The 20,156-nt window shown below is 40.8% G+C and overlaps 1 protein-coding gene across 5 annotated transcripts in view; it reads right to left on the reverse strand.

Annotated features, from left to right (window-relative positions):
- Positions 1 to 20,156, reverse strand: part of FAT1 (FAT atypical cadherin 1) — a 140,060-nt gene that overhangs the window by 30,567 nt on the left and 89,337 nt on the right. For all 5 annotated transcript variants that reach the window (XM_054484242.2, XM_054484241.2, XM_054484243.2 and 2 more), the window contains exons 5-10: positions 18,128 to 18,457; positions 17,568 to 17,778; positions 15,276 to 15,415; positions 9,959 to 10,234; positions 9,627 to 9,837; positions 10 to 4,077 (exon numbers count right to left, since the gene is read on the reverse strand). In XM_054484242.2, the coding sequence (XP_054340217.1) occupies positions 10 to 4,077; positions 9,627 to 9,837; positions 9,959 to 10,234; positions 15,276 to 15,415; positions 17,568 to 17,778; positions 18,128 to 18,457 (5,236 nt within the window). The remainder of the gene's footprint in view (positions 1 to 9; positions 4,078 to 9,626; positions 9,838 to 9,958; positions 10,235 to 15,275; positions 15,416 to 17,567; positions 17,779 to 18,127; positions 18,458 to 20,156) is intronic.

Below are 20,156 nucleotides of genomic sequence, written 5' to 3' on the forward strand. Positions count from 1 at the left end.
TTTTTTTACCTGTTATGAAATATGTAACTTGTCTGTTGATCTCTTCAGAATCAGCATCCGTGGTACTTAAGATGGCAATCACCCCACCTGGGGGGTCATCCTCACTCACAGTCCCTTTATAGATCTCGGCCGTGAATCGTGGTGGACTATCGTTGACATCGGTGACGGTAACGTCCACAATGGCTGTGGAGGATAGCTGAATCTTTTCACCATGATCTGATGCAACCACTTTAATCTGGTAATTGTCTCTCTTTTCATGGTCAAGTTCCTTTAAAGTTGTAATCCAGCCCGTTTCCATGTTAATGGCAAAGGATTCAATGACTTCCACACTTTGTGACTGATCCAGGCTATACATAACTTGGCCGTTGGTTCCTGAGTCAGCATCAGATGCCCTGATCTGAATTACTCTACTTCCCCCTGGCAGGTTTTCAACAATGAATGCCTCATATGGACTAGATTCAAAGACCGGGCTGTTGTCATTTGCATCTTTCACTTGGATACTAACATCTACAGAAGCCACCATCTCATGGTCATCTTGAGTGCACCTGGCCAGTATGGAAAACTGATACCACTTAGTTGTCTCATGATCAAGACTCTTCTCCAACTTCAGTCTCCCGCTCTGTCTGTCAATCACAAAGGACTCATCCCTATTGCTTTCTGGAGTCTTCCCTTTGACCAGGCTGTAAAGAACAGTCCCACTATGTTCTGCTTGGATGAGATCTATTTCTGTTCCAATAGGCATGTCCTCTGACACTGTATAGCTATAGAAAGGTTCTGAAAATTTTGGAAGCTGCCTTTCTGGTGGAAGGATTTTAACATAGACGGGAACAACAGATTCTTTTGATGGAGACCCATTATCCACAGCTCTAACAAAGAAAGTGAAGAATTCATTTTCCAAGCCAATGAGGCTCTCCTTTGTAGTGATTACGCCAGACAGTTTGTTAATTTCCAAATTCTCTTTTACACTTTCAGAGTCTGCTTCAATGGCATAGGTGATGTCGGCATTGGAGCCCTCATCGGCATCACTTGCAAGAACTTTAATGACTGAAGTCCCTTTAGCAGCACTGGATCCGATATTCACTTCGTATTTGGTTGCTCGAAATTGTGGTGCATTGTCATTGTCATCTGTAAGGATGACATTCACGGTGCAGAAAGCAACTTTTCCTCCAGCATCCTTAGCCATTAAACGGACTGAGATCACTTTCTCCGCTGGGGTTTCTCGATCAAGTTTTTCCAAAGTAAATATCTGTCCTCTCTCATTTATGTAAAATCTGTCTTTGGCAAAGTCATTTACAATATGGTAAGTAACGTGACCATAAATACCAGAATCCCCATCCGTAGTTTTCACCTCCATCACCAGGGTATGTAGGGGAGCATTTTCAGCTAGTTCCACTTCATATTCGTTCTGAAGAAAAGCAGGACTGTGCAAATTGCCTCCAATTACAGTTACATGAACCTGGGTGGAACTTCTAAAAACTCCATCAGACACTGACAGGTTAAGACTGTAAAATGGCTTCAGGGCATGCCGGCGCAGGTTGGAGAGGGTGATAATCCCTGTTGCACTGTCAATGACAAAATGTTTATGATCACTGCCAGACAGAATGGAATACTGCAACTTGTCTATGTCTGAACTGTCTGCATCATAGGCTTTTACACAGGTCACAAAATGCCCATGAGGGGCGTGCTCGCTAATTCTGGCTTCGTAAATCTGTTGTTCAAAGAGTGGTGGATTATCATTGAGGTCAGTAACGTCCACCGTGACAATCACATCACTGCTCAGCGGGGGCATACCACCATCAACAGCCCTCACAAAAATCGTGTGCTGCCGGGACTGCTCGTAATCCAGGGTTCTGAGTAGTGAGATGAGGCCAGTGCTGCTGTCTACATGAAAATGATCATGACTCTTGCTGAGATTCCCAAACATCTGGTATGAGATTCCTCTATTTGGTTCTGAATCAGAATCTGTGGCTCTAACTTGAACAACAGATGTTCCAATTACAGATGCCTCAGACAGGGTTGCCGCATAAGACTGCTGAGCAAACACAGGAGGGTTATCATTGATGTCCTCTACTATGATGTCCACAAATACTTCAGCGTGAGCGCCCGTCAAGGAGTCAGTTGCGCGTATGCTCAATTTATATGCCGGGTGGGCCTCAAAGTCCAGAGGAGCTATGACGTTGATAACTCCAGTATTGAAGTTAATAGTGAACTGGCCGAAAGGGTCTCCGTCTGTGATGCTGTAGAACACTTTCAAGCCTTCCGGGCTGTTAGCCTGCACGTGGACCACAGGGCTGTGCACCTGGATGTTCTCTGCAATCTCTGCACTGTAGAAAGGTTTTTCAAACACAGGCATGGCTTTATTCATGACAGTGATCGGAACGATAACTTCTGCTGAAAAGGCCGGGTTCCCTCCATCTTTTGCAACCACTGTAACAAGATATTCTTTATTTAAGGTGTCAAGTTCAAATTGCTTTTTCAGTGAAATTTCACCCAAGGGTCCAATTTGAAAGTGTTCATGATGTTCCTTGAGGGAGTAATGCACTTCCCCGTTTCTGCCACTGTCTCTGTCTACAGCAGTGACATAGCGAATGACATGGCCCACCTCAGTGTCCATTTTAACAACGGCGTAGTAGGGAAGGTTGACGAACACCGGTGCATTATCATTTTGGTCTTCTACAATGACCTTCACGACAACATGGGCCACTGTGGTAGGCTTATGTTCCTCTGTCACTTCTACAACCACATCAAACGCCTCCTGCTGCTCACGATCGAAGGCTATACCAGTGGTTGACAGAACTCCTGAAGTGCGGCTTATTTTAAATCTGCGATCTGGGTTGAGGATGTGATAAAACAAAGGCTCATTGATTGGATTCCCAATAGCAGTAATGACAGCTAATGTTTTGGCCTCGGTGGAATTCTCTTTCACTACTGCAGAGTAGACATCCTGGGTAAACTTTAGGTGACTTTCTTTGCTTTCTTTCACATTAATTTTGACAGAGGTAAGGCCGGCAAACCTGCCATCGGAAGCTCTAATGGTTAGCTCATAGCGGCTTCTTAACTGAGTTGTGTTTTGGACAGTGAGAGTGCCAGTCTTGTAGTCCATAGAAAACTTCTCCCCAATGTTGCCTTCGGTGATGGAGTAAATCAATTGTGAGAATGCACTTGAATCGGCATCTGTAGCATTTACTGTGATGACTTTCACTCCTTTGTACGTTGGCAACAAAAGAGATGCTTCATATAACGGCTTGGCGAACACGGGAGGGCAGTCATTAATGTCAATTACATGTACTGTTACATTAGCTGCATACTCAGCAAATAAACGTGGGGTTCCCATGTCATGCACTTGGACGGTGAAGTGAAAAATACTTGTTTCTTCATAGTCCAGACTTAGTACTGTATGAATAGCACCAGTGCTAGAATCAATAGCAAAATATTTATGTACAGATGGTTCAACAATGTGATATACAAGCAAAGCATTTGAGTCTTTATCAGCATCAGTTGCTCGAATCACCAGTGGGATATTCCTGTCTGTTAGGACCACGCTGTTAATTGAGGCTGATTCACTAATGAGTCCTGTATATTCTGCCTGCATAAAAACTGGCGAGTTGTCATTCTCATCCTGCAGGTGAACTAGAACCGTTGTATTAGTGGACAAACCAGCCATGTTAGTTCCTTGTATTATCAATGTGTAAATGGGCAAAGTTTCAAAGTCCAGGGCTTTCTGAGTGATGATAGTTCCAGAATGTGGATTAATATCAAAAGCATCCCCTATATTTCCATCTTTTATTTCATACACCACTGATGACTGACTATGGGCTGTAACCATCCCAACAAAACTCCCAATGCTGACAGTTTCACTAATTTCAACAGAATATTCTTTTGAGGTAAACTTCGGAGAGGCGTTGTCAGCAATTGTGACAAAGATACGCACAGAAGTTATTTCACTCATCGGTGGACTGCCCTTATCTGTAGCTTTTACCATTAAATCATACTCCACTTGGTTATTTCGATCTAATTCTTTAGCAGTTTTAATAGAGCCCAAGACAGGATCAATCATAAAAGAATTTCCAATATTTCCTGGAAGGAGAGGAAAAAATACATGTTAGAGAAAAATACAAGGAGCAATAGTAGTAGTTAGAGAAACAGAAACAAAGGTATCCTCAAAAATTATATTCTGAAATTAAGCAGAAACTCAGGGGATGTCAACATTTGAATGGAACCTTCAACTTGTTTTATTTTTATCCACCTAAAATCATGTATACTTTACAGAATTTTGTCCATAAATGATGAAAAACAAAAAACAGAAGAAATAACACTCTGCTTAGCGAAGCCAAAACTCCCTCTCTGGGCTGCACTGGGAATGTGTGGTGGAAAGACAAGGCTATCCTTCCACAAAGCAGTTGAGTGAGTCACTTTCCAGGAGTCCCTCAAAACATTTCTGGACCACATGTGTATTTTCAACGGTTATGACTTACAAATTCTTAAGATTTGCATTCATTACGAAAGATTTTGATTCAATAAGAAATTGACATCAAGCTTCAAGAGACAATTGTCCATGGATAAATGTGTGTAACCCACCCCACTACAGGTTTTGAAGATTGCAACATTCCCTTCTTCTCTTTTTCAGGTCAACTTATCCTCTAGGTCAGTGGTTTTTCCCTGGGGGCGATTCTGCTCCCTAGGAGACATCTGGTAATGCCTGCAGACATTTTTGGTTGTCACTACTTGTCAAAAGAGGGTGCTCCTGGTGTCTCGTGGATGGAGACCAGGGGTGTTGTTAAGCATCCTACAATGCATAGGACAGCCCTGCACAAGAAAAAATATCTGGTTCCAAATGTCAGCAGTGCTGAACCTGAGAGGCTGCTCGAAGATAGAGTGTTTTACCTCCTTTCTTTGGACCTTTTCAGGCTATACTACATGTATCTTTAGCTGCAACCACAACTCCAGAATATTGTACAATTTCGTATCATCGACTGAATCTTCAAGGAAACAAGCAGTTCTCTACAGCCCTTTTGGATAAATCAGGGTGGCGTTGCAGGCTCTCAGGTTTAATCCATCCACGAGCCCCCCATCCTTTTTCTGTTTCATGAACAAGCACCCAGAATTCACCATCCCTGTCATAGCACAGAATTTATTTTCCCCAAATGAACTATTTATTACACTTACCTAAAACAAAGCTCACTTGCCACTTAACTGCTTTCTCAGATTCTTGCTCTAGGTTTGCCATGAGTGTGGCATTTCACAGACCAGAACTACTCAGTGTGAGCTGCACACCAGGGATTCACCAAGCACTTCGTTCTCCACATCATTAACAGTAAACACTTCTTCTACAGTCTTCATTTCCTTCCTTTCATACATTTTCCAAAAATCCACGGCCATTTTTTAGAGACCAGATCCAGCCTGGTTTTCATTAAATCTCACTGGCTCTGCATCCAGGCCCCAAGGCGGCGCCTCAGTCTGCAACAGGGCGGAGGCCCAGGATTTCTCGAGGCCCTGACGCTCTGAGCTGAACCCTGGCCGAGAACTGGGTCCTGCTGCCTCTGCCAGGCTTTTGAGACACTAATTTCCGGCCTGTCTGTATTTATGAGTCAGTGATCCTAGGTCCTTCCTGATTGCATTTTTGGCCGTCGTCAGAACGCCAAGATCCTTTTCTCATCCCACCTGTACATTACCCTCACTGTCTAAAATTGTGACAGACTGCCTGGCCTGACACAGGAGACTGGGGAAGCCACGGTGACTCTCTTCATCCCCGCCCCTCAGACTTCCCTATGTCTGTACTCACCAGCCGACCCACCATATTTTATATTCATTCTTCTATACCCATTTCTCTCTTATTTTGTACAGGATAATCTTATCTTGCCAATGAAGCTTCAAATATGCAAGGCCTCATGTGGAGGAATGAACAGACTATCTGCTGTGGAGGAGGCTGGTGGTGCTAGAACACACTGCTTTCTGCAAAACTTGCTCCCTGCCCTCCAGCCAAGTGGGCATCCTCAATCAGGAGAGCACACTCATCTCAGAGCCCCAGTGTCTGATGCATCCTCTCCTGGAAGAGTCTTCTCCCGCTATTCTTACTGTTCCTGTCTGATCGCCCTGTGTTTTTTTTACAGCATGGATTACAACCTTGCTCTTTATCGGCCATGCAAGATTCAGAAACATCCTTTATTATCTGGGGCACCATGACTGATGAACACAGCTTGAAGCATGTCACTGATAACAAGGTTAAACAGGAACCCAGCTCGTGATGTGATATATGAATCCCACATACATATAGATTAAGGCAGAAATCATCAGATTTGCAGACGGGAAAGCAGCATCGTGTTTATGTGAAGAAACAATGAGGGCTGCTGAGTGACAGAAAGTGTCCCTGCCTGGCCTAACAATAGGTACACAGACACTGAGATGCACTGGTGGTGTTGAACGACTTCCTAAGGTGGCAGAAAAGGTCTGTACGAGGCTGGGGGCTTATTCACTGACTTTAGCTACAATATGAGTGATTTTTAAACAACTTTAAATTGTTCCCTGTATGGGAACAGGGCAATTATCTAGACAAACAGGCTAATCTTTACTCTTAAGCTATTAAGTATATTACACAGAACTGTGAAGGGGAGTCTGTTTCTTCCCCTGCGGACACACTCTGGATATTCAGCTGGGGCCCGCTGACTGGTAGAGTGGCACCCTCTGTTGACTCTCAAGGCAATTATATTTAACTTAAGTTTGGGGAGGAAAACCAATTCTAATCAATAAGTATATTTATTTATGGAGTGTCTTCTATTTCCAGGTATTAAAATGGTTTAGAAGTAGTGCTCTAATAATCTACTTTTTTAAAAAGATGTAAGAAGAAAACACACAGACCAGAGTATGGCACTGACATGTCTCCAGCATATAACTCAACGGTTACTGAAAATATCTCTTAATTAATTCCTTTTTCCCTGAAGACTCCTAATCAGACCAAACCTTTTACTCAATTAATTGCTGCTAATTAAACATGCAGTGTTACGTACTGAATTTATAACTAGTCTTTTTGAACTTTAAATGTAATCTGACACAAATTAGAAGCAGATAATTATGAATAAACTTAAATGAAAGGCATTTGTATGAACATTTTATAGTTTGTACTATTCCAACAGATATCCACCTCCATCTCCAACACATGCACACACCCCCTCCACAAAATTCTACTGCATTTTAATGGTAGTGGTCTCCTACAAAGTAACTGCTGAGCATAATTTTTATATTACCAAAACTATAAAAATAGCTTCTTAAAAGTCCTAATTCTATGCCAGAATAGGCCATTGGTATTATCTATTCATGGAGGAGGGAGTTCCATTCTCCAAATACCAGATCCCTAATCCTCTCAGTCATTAGAAGCATTCAAAGAATGCACATGCTTCTACTGAGACACCAACAATCATATTTTAACCACCCAGTTGTTGAAAATTATGTGAAAGCTAAGGGGAAGTTTAACATTTTCTCCTACATAAACCCAGTCAGTTTGTCTATGACAGAATTACTTTATTGAAGTACTCAGGCATGCACAAATGGAATGCACTGTTTTTCTAACTGCAAATTTCTCAACCAGTGGAAAAAAACTTCATCTTTACTCAAGGCACTAACTACACTACATTTTAACACTGCAATCACAGGCAGTGTATGAGATATTTGTGACTAATGAACTCAATTTGGTTATCTTAAGGGAAACAAATGAAATTTCAAATATGTTAAACAAACATAGTTTAACCACCTAGAACACATCAGTAAGTTTTTTTAAATTACTCTCCATTTCCTCAAATTTTGATTACATGATCTATAGTTAATCTATACCTGTACCAATTCTAATGCCTAGGAGAGACAATTTCTAAATATGTAGAGCTACAGACTTAAAAAAAAAACAAACAAGTTAAATGGAATATTTTAATTCTCTAAACTTGCTACGAAGAAGACTCAAAGGGACTACATTCCTTGTACTAACAATGGCACTGAAGAAAACGGAAAACTGTAAACTGTCTTCTCAACATTTCATCAGTTTCAGAGGATCTGGCATGAGCAGGAACAACCTAAATCAATGTGACTTCTGACTGTACAGATTGTATGCTCTAAAGCAGAGCCCTGTTTCTATCAGGGGTGGAACTTTTACAAGACACGCATTGTGGACCCAATGGCAACGCCCACCTACCATGCCCAGGAAGAACACTCTCAACATGGCACCTGGCACATAAAGTGAGCTTCACCAGCCCACAGAATGAATGAATGAATGAATGAATGAGGGACCAACATGGCACCTGGCACATAAAGTGAGCTTCATCAGCCCACAGAATGAATGAATGAATGAATGAATGAATGAGGGACCAACACGGGACCTGGCACATAAAGCAAGCTTCATCAGCCCACAGAGTGAATGAATCAATGAATGAATGAGGGACCAACATGGCACCTGGCACATAAAGTGAGCTTCATCAGCCCACGGAATGAATGAATCAATGAATGAATGAGGGACCAACATGGCACCTGGCACATAAAGCAAGCTTCATCAGCCCACAGAATGAACGAATGAATGAATGAGGGACCAACACGGGACCTAGCACATAAAGCAAGCTTCATCAGCCCACAGAGTGAATGAATGAATGAATGAATGAGGGGACCAGCACAGCACCTGGCACATAAAACAAGTTTCATCAGCCCACAGAATGAATGAATGAATGAATGAATGAGGGACCAACATGGCACCTGGCATATAAAATGAGCTTCATTAGCCCACAGAATGAATGAATGAATGAATGAATGAGGGACCAACATGGCACCTGGCACATAAAACGAGCTTCATCAGCCCACAGAATGAATGAATGAATGAATGAATGAGGGAATGGCAGTGGAAAACAGACCAAAAACATCCTGCTATTCCAGGACTGCTTCCTGGTGGTCCCCCTTGTTATCCCGACTCTGGATCTCTTGGCTTCTGGGTCCCAGAATCGTCCAGGCCCACAGCTCCAGCTGTTTTTTTTTCTGCCCTTGCTGCCTCAAGCCCCAATCCAGCAGGCCCCAGCTCTGGGGTCTAGTCCTCAACCCAGTTCCATGAGGGAAATTCACCTGTTAAAGGCGAGTGGCAATAATCCAGGTAAATGTGGAAGGGGTGGGAGGGGCATGGCACCTCTTTCTGAGGTTTCAGCCAATTACAATGAGATGAGTCAACACTGTTATGGAGCTTCCTGCTCTGCTCAAGAGAAAATACTCGCTGACAAAAAAGTGAAACGTTAAATTACTAGGCAAGCATCTTCCTAAGTGTGTTTAATTTAACCAATATTATAGAAGAAAGTGTGGTTAAAATAATTTCAGAAATACTGAAATGGTCAAATAGTTTCCTTTACTATGGGGCTTCTCAGAGCCTTGAACTGTGCTAATACTGTGAATCCCCCAGAACTTTCCCCAAACTCTCTGATGGGCTAAAAGTTAAAAAAAAAAAAAAAATTCCTCTTTCTCCTAACATGTAAAATTGTATCTAGAGATCAATTTAAGCCATTTTTGCAGATACACAGAAATGCTTCAATACCCAGAACTGATTTTGGAAAAGTAGAAACAGACTTTTAACAACTGCAAATTTAAAATGCCACTGAATGCTCCAAAAATACCTGACTCGATCGAGTACAGCACTTCAGCATTTTTCCCTTTGTCCTTGTCCAGAGCCGTCACCTGCAACACAACTGAGCCAACGGCTGCCGATTCATAAACCCGCCCTTTGTAGGAGGAAGCGGTGAACCACGGGGCGTGGTCATTCGTGTCGCTGACATTGACCACAATCCTTGCAAAGTTGCGTTTTACAGGCACATCTTGATCTCGCACCTAAAAGAATTGACACATTATCAATCCCATTGGTGTTTTCCTCATAACTAATTAAAAATCACACTCAAACACACAAAGCCTCAGGACCAAATGGTGGGAGGAGAGCGGGTAGAGGGCCTACCATGACTGTGAAGGTGTGCTGGTGAACGGCTTCATGATCCAGTTTCTCAGAAGTATAGAGAGAGCCGGTTGCAGGATCAAGACGAAATTTCTTGAGACTCAGTGGATCTCTACTGCTCTGCAGAGTGTAGATTAGTTTGTTTTTCTCATCCTGATCCACAGCACTGATTTGCAAAATTTCTGTTTCTGGTGCTGTATCTTCAGGAATAACAACTTCATACTTTGATGTAGAAAACTGAGGACGATGGTCATTTGTGTCTATTACTTTGATGAATACCTGTAATGGATGACAAAATGACTCATACAATATTTCCAATTATGATGTTTTAATACTTAAAGAATCATGAACGAAAGTCACGTACATTGAAACAATGATACTGTGGCAAAATAAAATACAAATATGAGAAAGGCGACAAAAACCTAGAATCATACATTTCTTAAAACATTTCTCATTGGTATATTACTTATCTAAATATGAGTAAGATAATGATGACCTTTCTGCATTCTTATAACTAACTCTGGGACAAAATATGTATACTTTTCACACTTGCCACATCTTTACGTGGGCTTAACTTCTCTTATGCCTCCACAGAGAAGGTATCTGTAGATTACTCATGTACAGGTAACAATTTACTTTACCAGGATTTATAGAAGACTAATTTCTTAAATCAGATTTGAATCTGCAACTACCAACCCACTGAGGTAAGATAGATGATTACACTATCCAAATTTCTCATTCTCATCTTTGACATCCCAAGCCCCTGATCATAGGTTTTTTTAATACATAAAAAGAAAAAATAAGAAATGTGTTTAGGAATCACTGTATTTCTGTGATCATAAACCTACATCTATGTAGTAAATACGTTTACTCCCTAAAAGCAATTTAGTCAATAGATTGAAAAAATAAAATCTCTTAACTATATCTACATAAAGTAAAAACCTTTAGAGGAAAAAAAGCAAATGTTAAACTTGGTACTAAGCTAAATTAGAAACAAACAAAACTTTGACAGTAAGAGGATTAATTTTCATAATGAAAAGACCTATGGATTTGGCACAGCGGAAATCACTGCTAATTATAAAACATGCTTTAGAGTTTAAGAAGAAGAAAACTGCGCTTCGCGGGGGCATACGGAACAAAGGGATCTGCTGGTCCAAGCGGCACAGGGGGCCAGGGTCCCAGGCAGAGTGGCCAACCACATGGTGCAGGCCATGGACAGAGGCCTTCCGTGAGGGCTACATCCGTGTTCTCACAGAAGACCAAGATATCAAGGATGTTTTAGTTAAATAAAACATAACATTACATTTTGTATGAATTCTAGATGCCTCCACCAAACCATGGAAAGGCTGCATGTGAAAGCTATGTAAACCTTTAAAACTACAGATGCCTCACTTTTACAGGTCAATGATGATCCAGAAGGGATGGCTATAAGGGCAACTACCATAAATTAGATTATATATTCATTTCCACTATAAATGTAAACATTACTTTTCCCATGTAGTGGGTACTGAGCAGAGAAGTTTAATCCTGCTCCAAGCTCAACCATTATTAAGTAGAAAGAACTGAAAGTCAAAGCAATTCAATTGAAACACACTGATTGTGCATTTCCATGCCCAATGCTTGCCTGGGTGTGAAATCAGCGTGCAATAGTCTCTGCCCTCATGGAGCTACCAGGCTCACCAGGCAATGTTCTGCACATGCACAGCTTAACCATGTCTCATATATTTTCAAGTAAAGTTTTTAAGAGTCCAGAGACTGGCTGAGATGTTCAGAAAGCCCTTAAGAGGCAGATAATGCTTTCCTGGGTACATTTTTGGTTGGCAGGTGAGTAAGTATGAGGAAGGGCTGTGTCAAAGACATGAAGGCAAGCAGTGGGACGGAACATCCTGCCTTTCAGAGGTTGGAGAGGACTTGGAACTAAGGGGTGATACAGTAAAGGAGCAAGAAGAAGGCAGAGTCAAATACGCAGAGCCTCTACTCCAGAACTGATGTGGGAGGACTACACAGCTCCTTTTGGTCAGAGGAAACTCGCTTCCAACAAGAGTGGCGGGGATGAAGAATGGCGACTGGAAGGTGAATTGAGTGTCAGTGGGACAAGAGCCCAAACCAGTGCTGATGTGCAACAAAACTATGGCTTTCTGAGTGCTTACTGGGTAACAGGCTCTCAGAACGTGAAGAACAAGCACCCTGCGGGTCACCTCATCAACCTTCCTAAGACCGCCAAAAGGATGATTACCACCACCCCCGCTTTGCAGATGAGAACATGGACACACAGAGTTACAGCTATTTGCCCGTGGAAAGGAGTACAAGAGGTGGAGCCAGGATTCAAACCAAGTGATCTGCTCCAGAGGCCACGATGCTGATGCTCAAGAGGAAGTGAAAGAAGGTATGAAAGCAAAGTTGTTTGAATGAAAGAAAAGAAGGTAACTGGATCTGGTAAGTTACCTGGAGATACAAGATAAAGCCAAGTGACTGGAATCAATGGCGGTCAGCATCCTAAGCGGCACACGCAGGACAGGAAAGCTGGAGAAGAGCTGTTTCCGCGGGGCACTGGCAGTTCTCCCACTGTCCTGCCGCCTACCTCTGCTGGAGGCTGCCCACTTGACCCACCAACACTCACCTAAACCTTCTCAAATTGGCATCTGCTGCCCCTGACCTGCATACACAATGGCTGCTCTGTTGACTTCTGAGTGTTACTTCCAAGCCCCAATCCATCCCCGTGGTATCCTAGTGTCTTACCTCCCAGCTGATCCCTCTGCTCTTCAATCCATCCCTGCGGTATCCTAGTGTCTAGCTGCCCAGCTGATCCCTCTGCTCTTCAATCCATCCCTGCAGTATCCTAGTGTCTCGCTGCCCAGCTGATGGTATCCTAGTGTCTTGCCGCCCAGCTGACTCCTCTGCTCTTCAATCCATCCCCGTGGTATCCTAGTGTCTTGCTGCCCAGCTGATCCCTCTGCTCTTCAATCCATCCCTCTGGTATCCTAGTGTCTCGCCACCCAGCTGATCCCTTTGCTCTTCAATCCATTCCCGCAGTATCCTAGCGTCTCGCCACTCAGCTGATCCCTCTGCTCTTCAATCCATCCCCGCAGTATCCTAGTGTCTTGCCGCCCAGCTGATCCCTCTGCTCTTCAATCCATCCCCGCAGTATCCTAGTGTCTCGCTGCCCAGCTGATCCCTCTGCTCTTCAATCCATCCCTGTGGTATCCTAGTGTCTCGCCGCCCAGCTGATGGTATCCTAGTGTCTCGCCGCCCAGCTGACTCCTCTGCTCTTCAATCCATCCCCGCAGTATCCTAGTGTCTCGCCGCCCAGCTGATCCCTCTGCTCTTCAATCCATCCCCACTGTATCCTAGTGTCTCGCCACCCAGGTGACTCCTCTGCTCTTCAATCCATCCCCACGGTATCCTGGTGTCTCGCTGCCCAGGTGACTCCTCTGCTCTTCAATCCATCCCCTCTGTATCCTGGTGCCTCTCACTGCCCAGCTGATTCCTGTGCTCTTCTCCAGGTGACAGCTGCTGCACCTCCCACCCGCCCCCGCCCAAATTCGTATTTCCAGGTTCTCAGCTAAAGAGGAAAAATAATCTAAACACAAATCATTCCCTTTGTCCCACACCTTAACAGGTCAACCTGGGCTCACTGTTCTCTTATAGTCTGACTGCCTTTCTCTGCCAGCAATTAGGATAGCATCTAGAGCCTATGACAATGGCCCAAAATAAGTTACAGAAGTATAAAGGAAGCAATGAAATTTAAGATATTTTGTGTTTCCAAGAAGGAAAACTAGAATATATTTCCTGGGTTTTATAGGAATTTTAGTTGATGCACATGATATTTCATGCTAAACTTTTAACTGCACTAATTAAAAACATAATTATTGGGAAAGAGGTGCGCTGTTTATTATCCATTGATGTATGGTCTTTAGCAATAAGAATGCTTGGCAAAGAGGGACATCTCCACTGTTTATGAAGCTCCTTTTGTTAGATTTCTGGGTAGTCGATTCTGTGAACTGGTCTACAGTTATACCCCTTAAATCCTTCTCTCAGAATTATCCTATTAGATTTATTACAATTTATGATGTTTTTATTCTCATTTTTGTGCTCTAAAATTTTACAAGGGCTTATGTTTAGAGAGAGAAAATCAATAGATTTTGCTTGTCTCTAGAATGAGAACAGCTACCAACTAAATTGAAATTTTAACACCATACTAGAACTTTTACAAGACAATCTCAAAATGACCCCAAAAGCATACAACGTACATGTATCAATTTTATATATACTAAAAATCACAAGCATTTGGAGAAATATTTTTGTAAATGGCTTTAAATTATCTACCCATTTATTAATCGAAAAGACATCACAGACTATAATTTTTATCTTTTAATGCAGCTAAATGAGTTAGCAGATGATCTATCTTGCTTAGTACTTAAAACTGTATAATCTAATGCTAGAAAATTGAAACTCAGATGCACCTTGTTCTCTGACATTTAACTTCTTTCTTTTTCATTTAGGCCACAGTAGGTTGTAAACAAGCCTTTAGCTTCTGCCATCCTAGTGTAAGCTCCAAGAGGGCAAGATTGTTGCCTCTTCTGTTTCCTACTATTCACCTTCCAGAATGGTACCTGGTGTGTAACAAGTGTTCAACAAATACTTGGTAAATAAATGAGTGAATGACACTCTGCTTGCTTCTGAAACCTCAGGATGGTTCTTCTATCTAGGAATATTCCTTCTGTACACTCCAAACGGCCCACACTGAGAACCAAAGAAAAGTAATAAGAAAGAAGAGAATTTAAATTTCACTTACAGGATTTTAACACTTAAGTTTGAAATCCCCATAAGCTGGCCATCTCAATTACCAGATAGGAACAAATAAAGGTGGTAAAGGAATTATTAGAACAATTTTATTAGTTATTTTATATAGCCAGGAGGAATCCAAAAAAAGTGATTTAGAAGATTAATCACTTTAACCAGTTTTACTGAAAATGATTTAAACAATTCATTCTCAACAGTGATGTACTTTACATTAATATACTTTAAAATGAGTATAAAATTTGAAGATTTTGATGGTATAACGTTGGTTTGGTTTGGTTTTGTTTTTGAAATCTTCTCTCAAAATTCTCAAAACTGCTTGATTATATGCAAAACCTAAATTGGGATACAGAATTAATTTTCTTTCCCTAAATAAAAATTCTTCGTGTGCATGTATGTAAACTTCTGATTTTTAGACCCTCACAGGGCAGAATCCACCACTCATATTGCCTGTGGACCCCCAAATCAGAACGTTATCTCCATCCTCCTCTGACAAGCACGTCATTAGTAATTCACTTACCTGAGTGAGGATAGTGGTGGTTCCATCTGTAGCCTCGACTGTGAGGTTGTAGTTTGACTTCTGTTCTGCATCAAGAGGTTTGGCAACAATGATGGTTCCAGTCCCCTTGTCCACATCGAAGTGACTGTCGTAGTTGCCACCTGAATTGGGACAAAAAAAGTAAAAACAGGTCACAAGATAATACTCTGTAGTTTATTTTGTGGCTTTCTCATACTTAATGGCACTGAAAAAACTTCCAATATACTAGCAAAGAGCTTCCAAGGAGGAGCGTTTTGAAAGAAAAGAGTGGCCAATTAGAAAGGCAATGCTTGTTAAGGCAAAGTGAACCCTAATTGTCCAGGAAGCAACTAAATGAAAGAAAGCAAGAAAGCAACTCTGAAAACAAAGACATTGCTAATATTGCCAATGAGTTACTTTCAATTTGCTTTTTCAGGGGTTCTGAATTTCTCTTCAATTTGTATCTCAGTAGTTATATGAACCATCACTGGGCCGTTTAAAAGTTTACTTACAAAACTTTTTGATACTTCGAGCAAATTGGCCTAATAAAATAGTTATTAAAAATCAATGTTAACTCTAAAAAAAATTGTGGTTGTTAACTTCAATTAGTCCTGGCTACTATAAACTATTTGAAAAGAATTTTTTTTCTCATTTTTGACAAACATAAAGCCTAATGAAACAAAAGTTTCTATCCTACTAATATTATCCAAATATTTTTGATAAAACTCTCTTTTCAAATCCATTGACCTAGATATAAAATGAAATGGGATGAAAACAGAGGTTTAATGTCATGATGAAATTCTACTACTAAATCTAACCAAGAAACAAAACAACACACACGACATCTTAAGAGAAACCTAAAACCACGGAGCTAGGTGAGCATTACGTGTCAACATGCTGGCGAGTGGGATGGGTGACCATGCGCACACTATGAAAAAAAAAACAGCGATGGAAGATAGTCATTGGAAACAAAAAAGTTAAAAAAAAAAAAAAACAAGGCTTTTATTTTAGATCTCATAATCTGAGGCAAATTATGTGATCTCAGCAGATACCTTCTGCTGTACAGTTCAGGTCACAAGTCAACTGAAAGATGCAAAAAACTTCTCTAGCAAGCGTGTCTCCTGGCACAGCCAAAAAGAAGCAAGCGTGCATGGAAAGCAAGCACAGAATAAGATCAATCAATCAAACCAGGTCCAAGCACAGCAAGGTTACACAGCGAGGTCAGGTACTGCACAGCAGCAGCCTGTTGATCTGGAAATGTGATAAAAGTTAACGGAATGCAAACAAACGGTTTTGAGCATCGTTAACTATGAAAATAGTCTCTTTTTCCCCTTCCCTTGAAAGTATGCTGTAAGGGTTTCATAGGTGCTGATGACATCAATTTCACACAATCACCAAATTGGTAACACAGCCAAACCATTTAGCATGAAAGTTCCAAAGGTAAGGCCTGGCCTGACACGCCCAGTGGTCTGGGTCCATCAGCTGCAACTTTTGGGGGCTTGGGGGTAACATGACTAAGGGGCAGAAGAGGAAAAATGGACATAAAGTCCCCCCTAGAGAGATGAATTGCAACAGAGACTCTTGTTCTTAAATACCCTTATAACTAAAATGTGAGGAAACAATAAAAAAAAAATCTAAGATGCCAAACTCTAATGTGAAATTTAAAAAATATGTTGAATAGGGTATTACACTCAATGTCTTATCTAAACTACATGACAAATAAGAAGAAATGGCTTTAGCAAGTAAACTTTATTGGAGGATGAAATAATCTAATGAATCCTCCTTCCTGTTGAAAATGAGGTAATATAACACTAAAAACCCATAGCTGGTACCGTAACTTTAAAGGTATACAAATCAAAATTTGTAAGCTTATTCCCTATTAAATATTGACATGTGACAGTCACACAGGCATAGTTATTTTAAATGTTTCAATCATATTCACTAAAAATAACAATGTGCCATAGGTTATGTATCAATAAATAAACATTAAGAAGCTGTGCTTCTGGACCAAAACATTCAAGGCTTTTGTCTGTAACTCTTTGATGAACTTTTAAAAAATTTTATTTTTATATCAATAACTTGGTAGAATAGAGCACCTATTTTAAACAAGTTTAATATATGCTATATATTGTGAAAAATTTTGCAATCAAAATATTATAGTTTAAAGCAAATTCTCCACCTGTCGATCTTATTCCCAATTTTAAATCCTGAAATGTGCCCAAAACTCGTCAAACCGTATGCAGGTTCTCCTCAGTGTAACCCATAAGGACAATGAAAACAAGGGGGAATGCTTACCAGTGATGTCAAACCAAAGGGGTATGCCAGGAGGCTCCACAGATATTACTCCAATCATGTGAGCAACGGGGTCACTCTCCATCACAGTAAAGGTAAAAAATGATTCTTCAAATGAAATGGGCTCCGGGGACGGTTTGGGCTTGGAGATCCATTCAATATGGAGTCTGGTGGTTGATGACTTTTGAGGGCGACCATTGTCAACTGCCTTAATCTACAACATTTAGGCAGAGGGGATTAAAAACAGCAAATCAGGAGTTACAACCCAGAAATGAACGAAGCACAGACTGGTTTGGTCTTAAACTGAGCCAATTTCAAACATTTCACATTTGTATACTGTGTATTGAATGCCTGATAAAAGAACAACGATTTCATGACCACATTCGACATAAACAAGAAGCACCCTGATTCTTAAACATTATCCGGCATTGCCTAACGGGCCCATTAGGTCACAAACACTTCAGCCGTTTGCAAAACAGAAATAAAGTTACTAAAGAAGAAATACAAAATAAGGTTTACAGTCACAACATATGAAAAATTACAGTACTACAATCTTAACTCACTGAAAGAATATCATATTCTCCAGCTGCTGAAAACCTCTTGGACGACACCACTCCAGTTTTTGGTTCGATGAAAAATTTGCCGTGCTCATTCCCGTCTTCAATGCTGTAGGAGATTTCTGCATTGGGGCCTTCATCCTTGTCGGTGGCTATAACGCGATAGAGGGGCTCCCGTCTGGCATTTCTTTCTCGGTCTGGCTTTTCCCGCTCAGGGAGTCTGATTTTGTAGAACTTTTGCAGAAACTGAGGTTTGTTGTCATTTTCATCAAGGATTTTCACAATGACTCTTGCAATGGTTGATTTGGGGGGACTACCATTGTCTGTCACAGTAACCTGTTTTTTTAAAGTTAACAGATTAACATGTTAAGATATACTATATAAAAAGTGAGTATCTTCTTCCTAATGCTACTCCGCATGTGTGTAAAGCTCTACATTTCGCAGGGCACGATGACACATACACAGCAGCTCTTCCCTCCAACAACAGCGCTGTAAGAAGGTGAGGCAGCACCTCCCGTCTCTACAGGGAGAGAGTCAGGGGGCCGGGCATAGCTAAGAAAGAAACAGCCGCACCCCTGCGTGCCCTCCTGACCATGCGGGCTCTCTTCCCGCACTACTGTAAGTGGAAAGTGAACCTCACCCAAATGTTAAGGTACCAAAAACTTAATACCTTTAGGCCACAGAAGAGATACCTGAAGATTCTGCTTTACATATTTAAAAATTCTTCTTAAAAACAATACACTCTACATACTTAAAAATAAAATTTCCATATATCATGTTAAAAATGTTAAACTTCATCAATAAAATACGCTAAATTGTCATTTTAAAGTATGTGTTAAATAAATAGTACACCTTTTAATACTAGTAATCACCATTTTATTTTGGCTGTTTTCCTCTACATATGTTTTATAGGAGTGGACCTAAACATTTATATTTAAGACCAACTCATTAAATAAGATTTTCAGTAAAACGAAGGTAAAATAACTTTCATTTTAAGTAAACTATCCATATGTTCTTATATTCTATTTAGGAAAAAATATCAGAGTCTTGGGGACTGCACTGATGACTGTTTCTATATCCCTAAGAGACCATTTCACCCTTAAATCAAATGTTCACGTTTACGTCAATAGGCACATTAAATGTAACGACATTAGTAATGCTTATTTTCCCCTCATCCACACCCCCACCTTCTTCCCAATGAATTACCAAAACACTAAAAACAGTCAAGGAGACTGAAGTCTGGCAGTTGTAAATCCTGTTTATTAATGTGTGACTATATCCCGATGGTGCTTGTCAAAAGTATTTAAATAGTTGCTTTACTTTATATTATTTACCTTCCTAAGCTTTTTCAAAATAAAAGATTACTATTTTAATTTTAAACTCTCGAAACATTTCCTTTTCATCAGTTTGCATATGAGTTTTAGAAAAACAAGAAAGAGAAATACAAGCAAGCACTATGTTTTTTAGTATTCATCACCAAATTGTTCCTAACTTTGGGTTCAAGAACCAGTAGCTAGTCACAGCTTTCAACATGTAATGGAGACAAACTATCTTTAAGACAGCCAAATCAATGCCAGCACTGGCTCTCAAATACACCATCCCAAAAGGACCCTACTGAAAAATACACTAATTATGTATGTTGAAGGGAAAATTTATTTCCCACCAATGTCCAAACATTACTTTCAAAGTGCTATATATCTGGTATCTGCTTCCACCTAGCCTTTGATATTCACTGAGAAAAGAGGGCTCTGGAGTGAGGTATGCAATTAATGTGAAATTTGAAAGGACTGGAGCAAAATGTCAATGTAACTACTGCTCTCCTATCTTCCCATCTGTTTATCTTTGTCAGTAACTGCATTCGCCCCTTCTGTCAATCCTTGTAGTGACAGAATGAAAATTCAAAACTCTGCTCTATCATAAAGAAAATGAATTCAAGGGAATTTTACACCCTATGAACTAAAAACTCAGATGTAATACATGAAGCAACTCCTAATGGGGATAGCACTGTGGCTGTGAAACCACCTTTTCCAGAGGG

The sequence above is a fragment of the Pongo pygmaeus genome, chromosome 3, assembly GCF_028885625.2.
Source record: "Pongo pygmaeus isolate AG05252 chromosome 3, NHGRI_mPonPyg2-v2.0_pri, whole genome shotgun sequence".
NCBI lineage: Eukaryota > Metazoa > Chordata > Mammalia > Primates > Hominidae > Pongo > Pongo pygmaeus.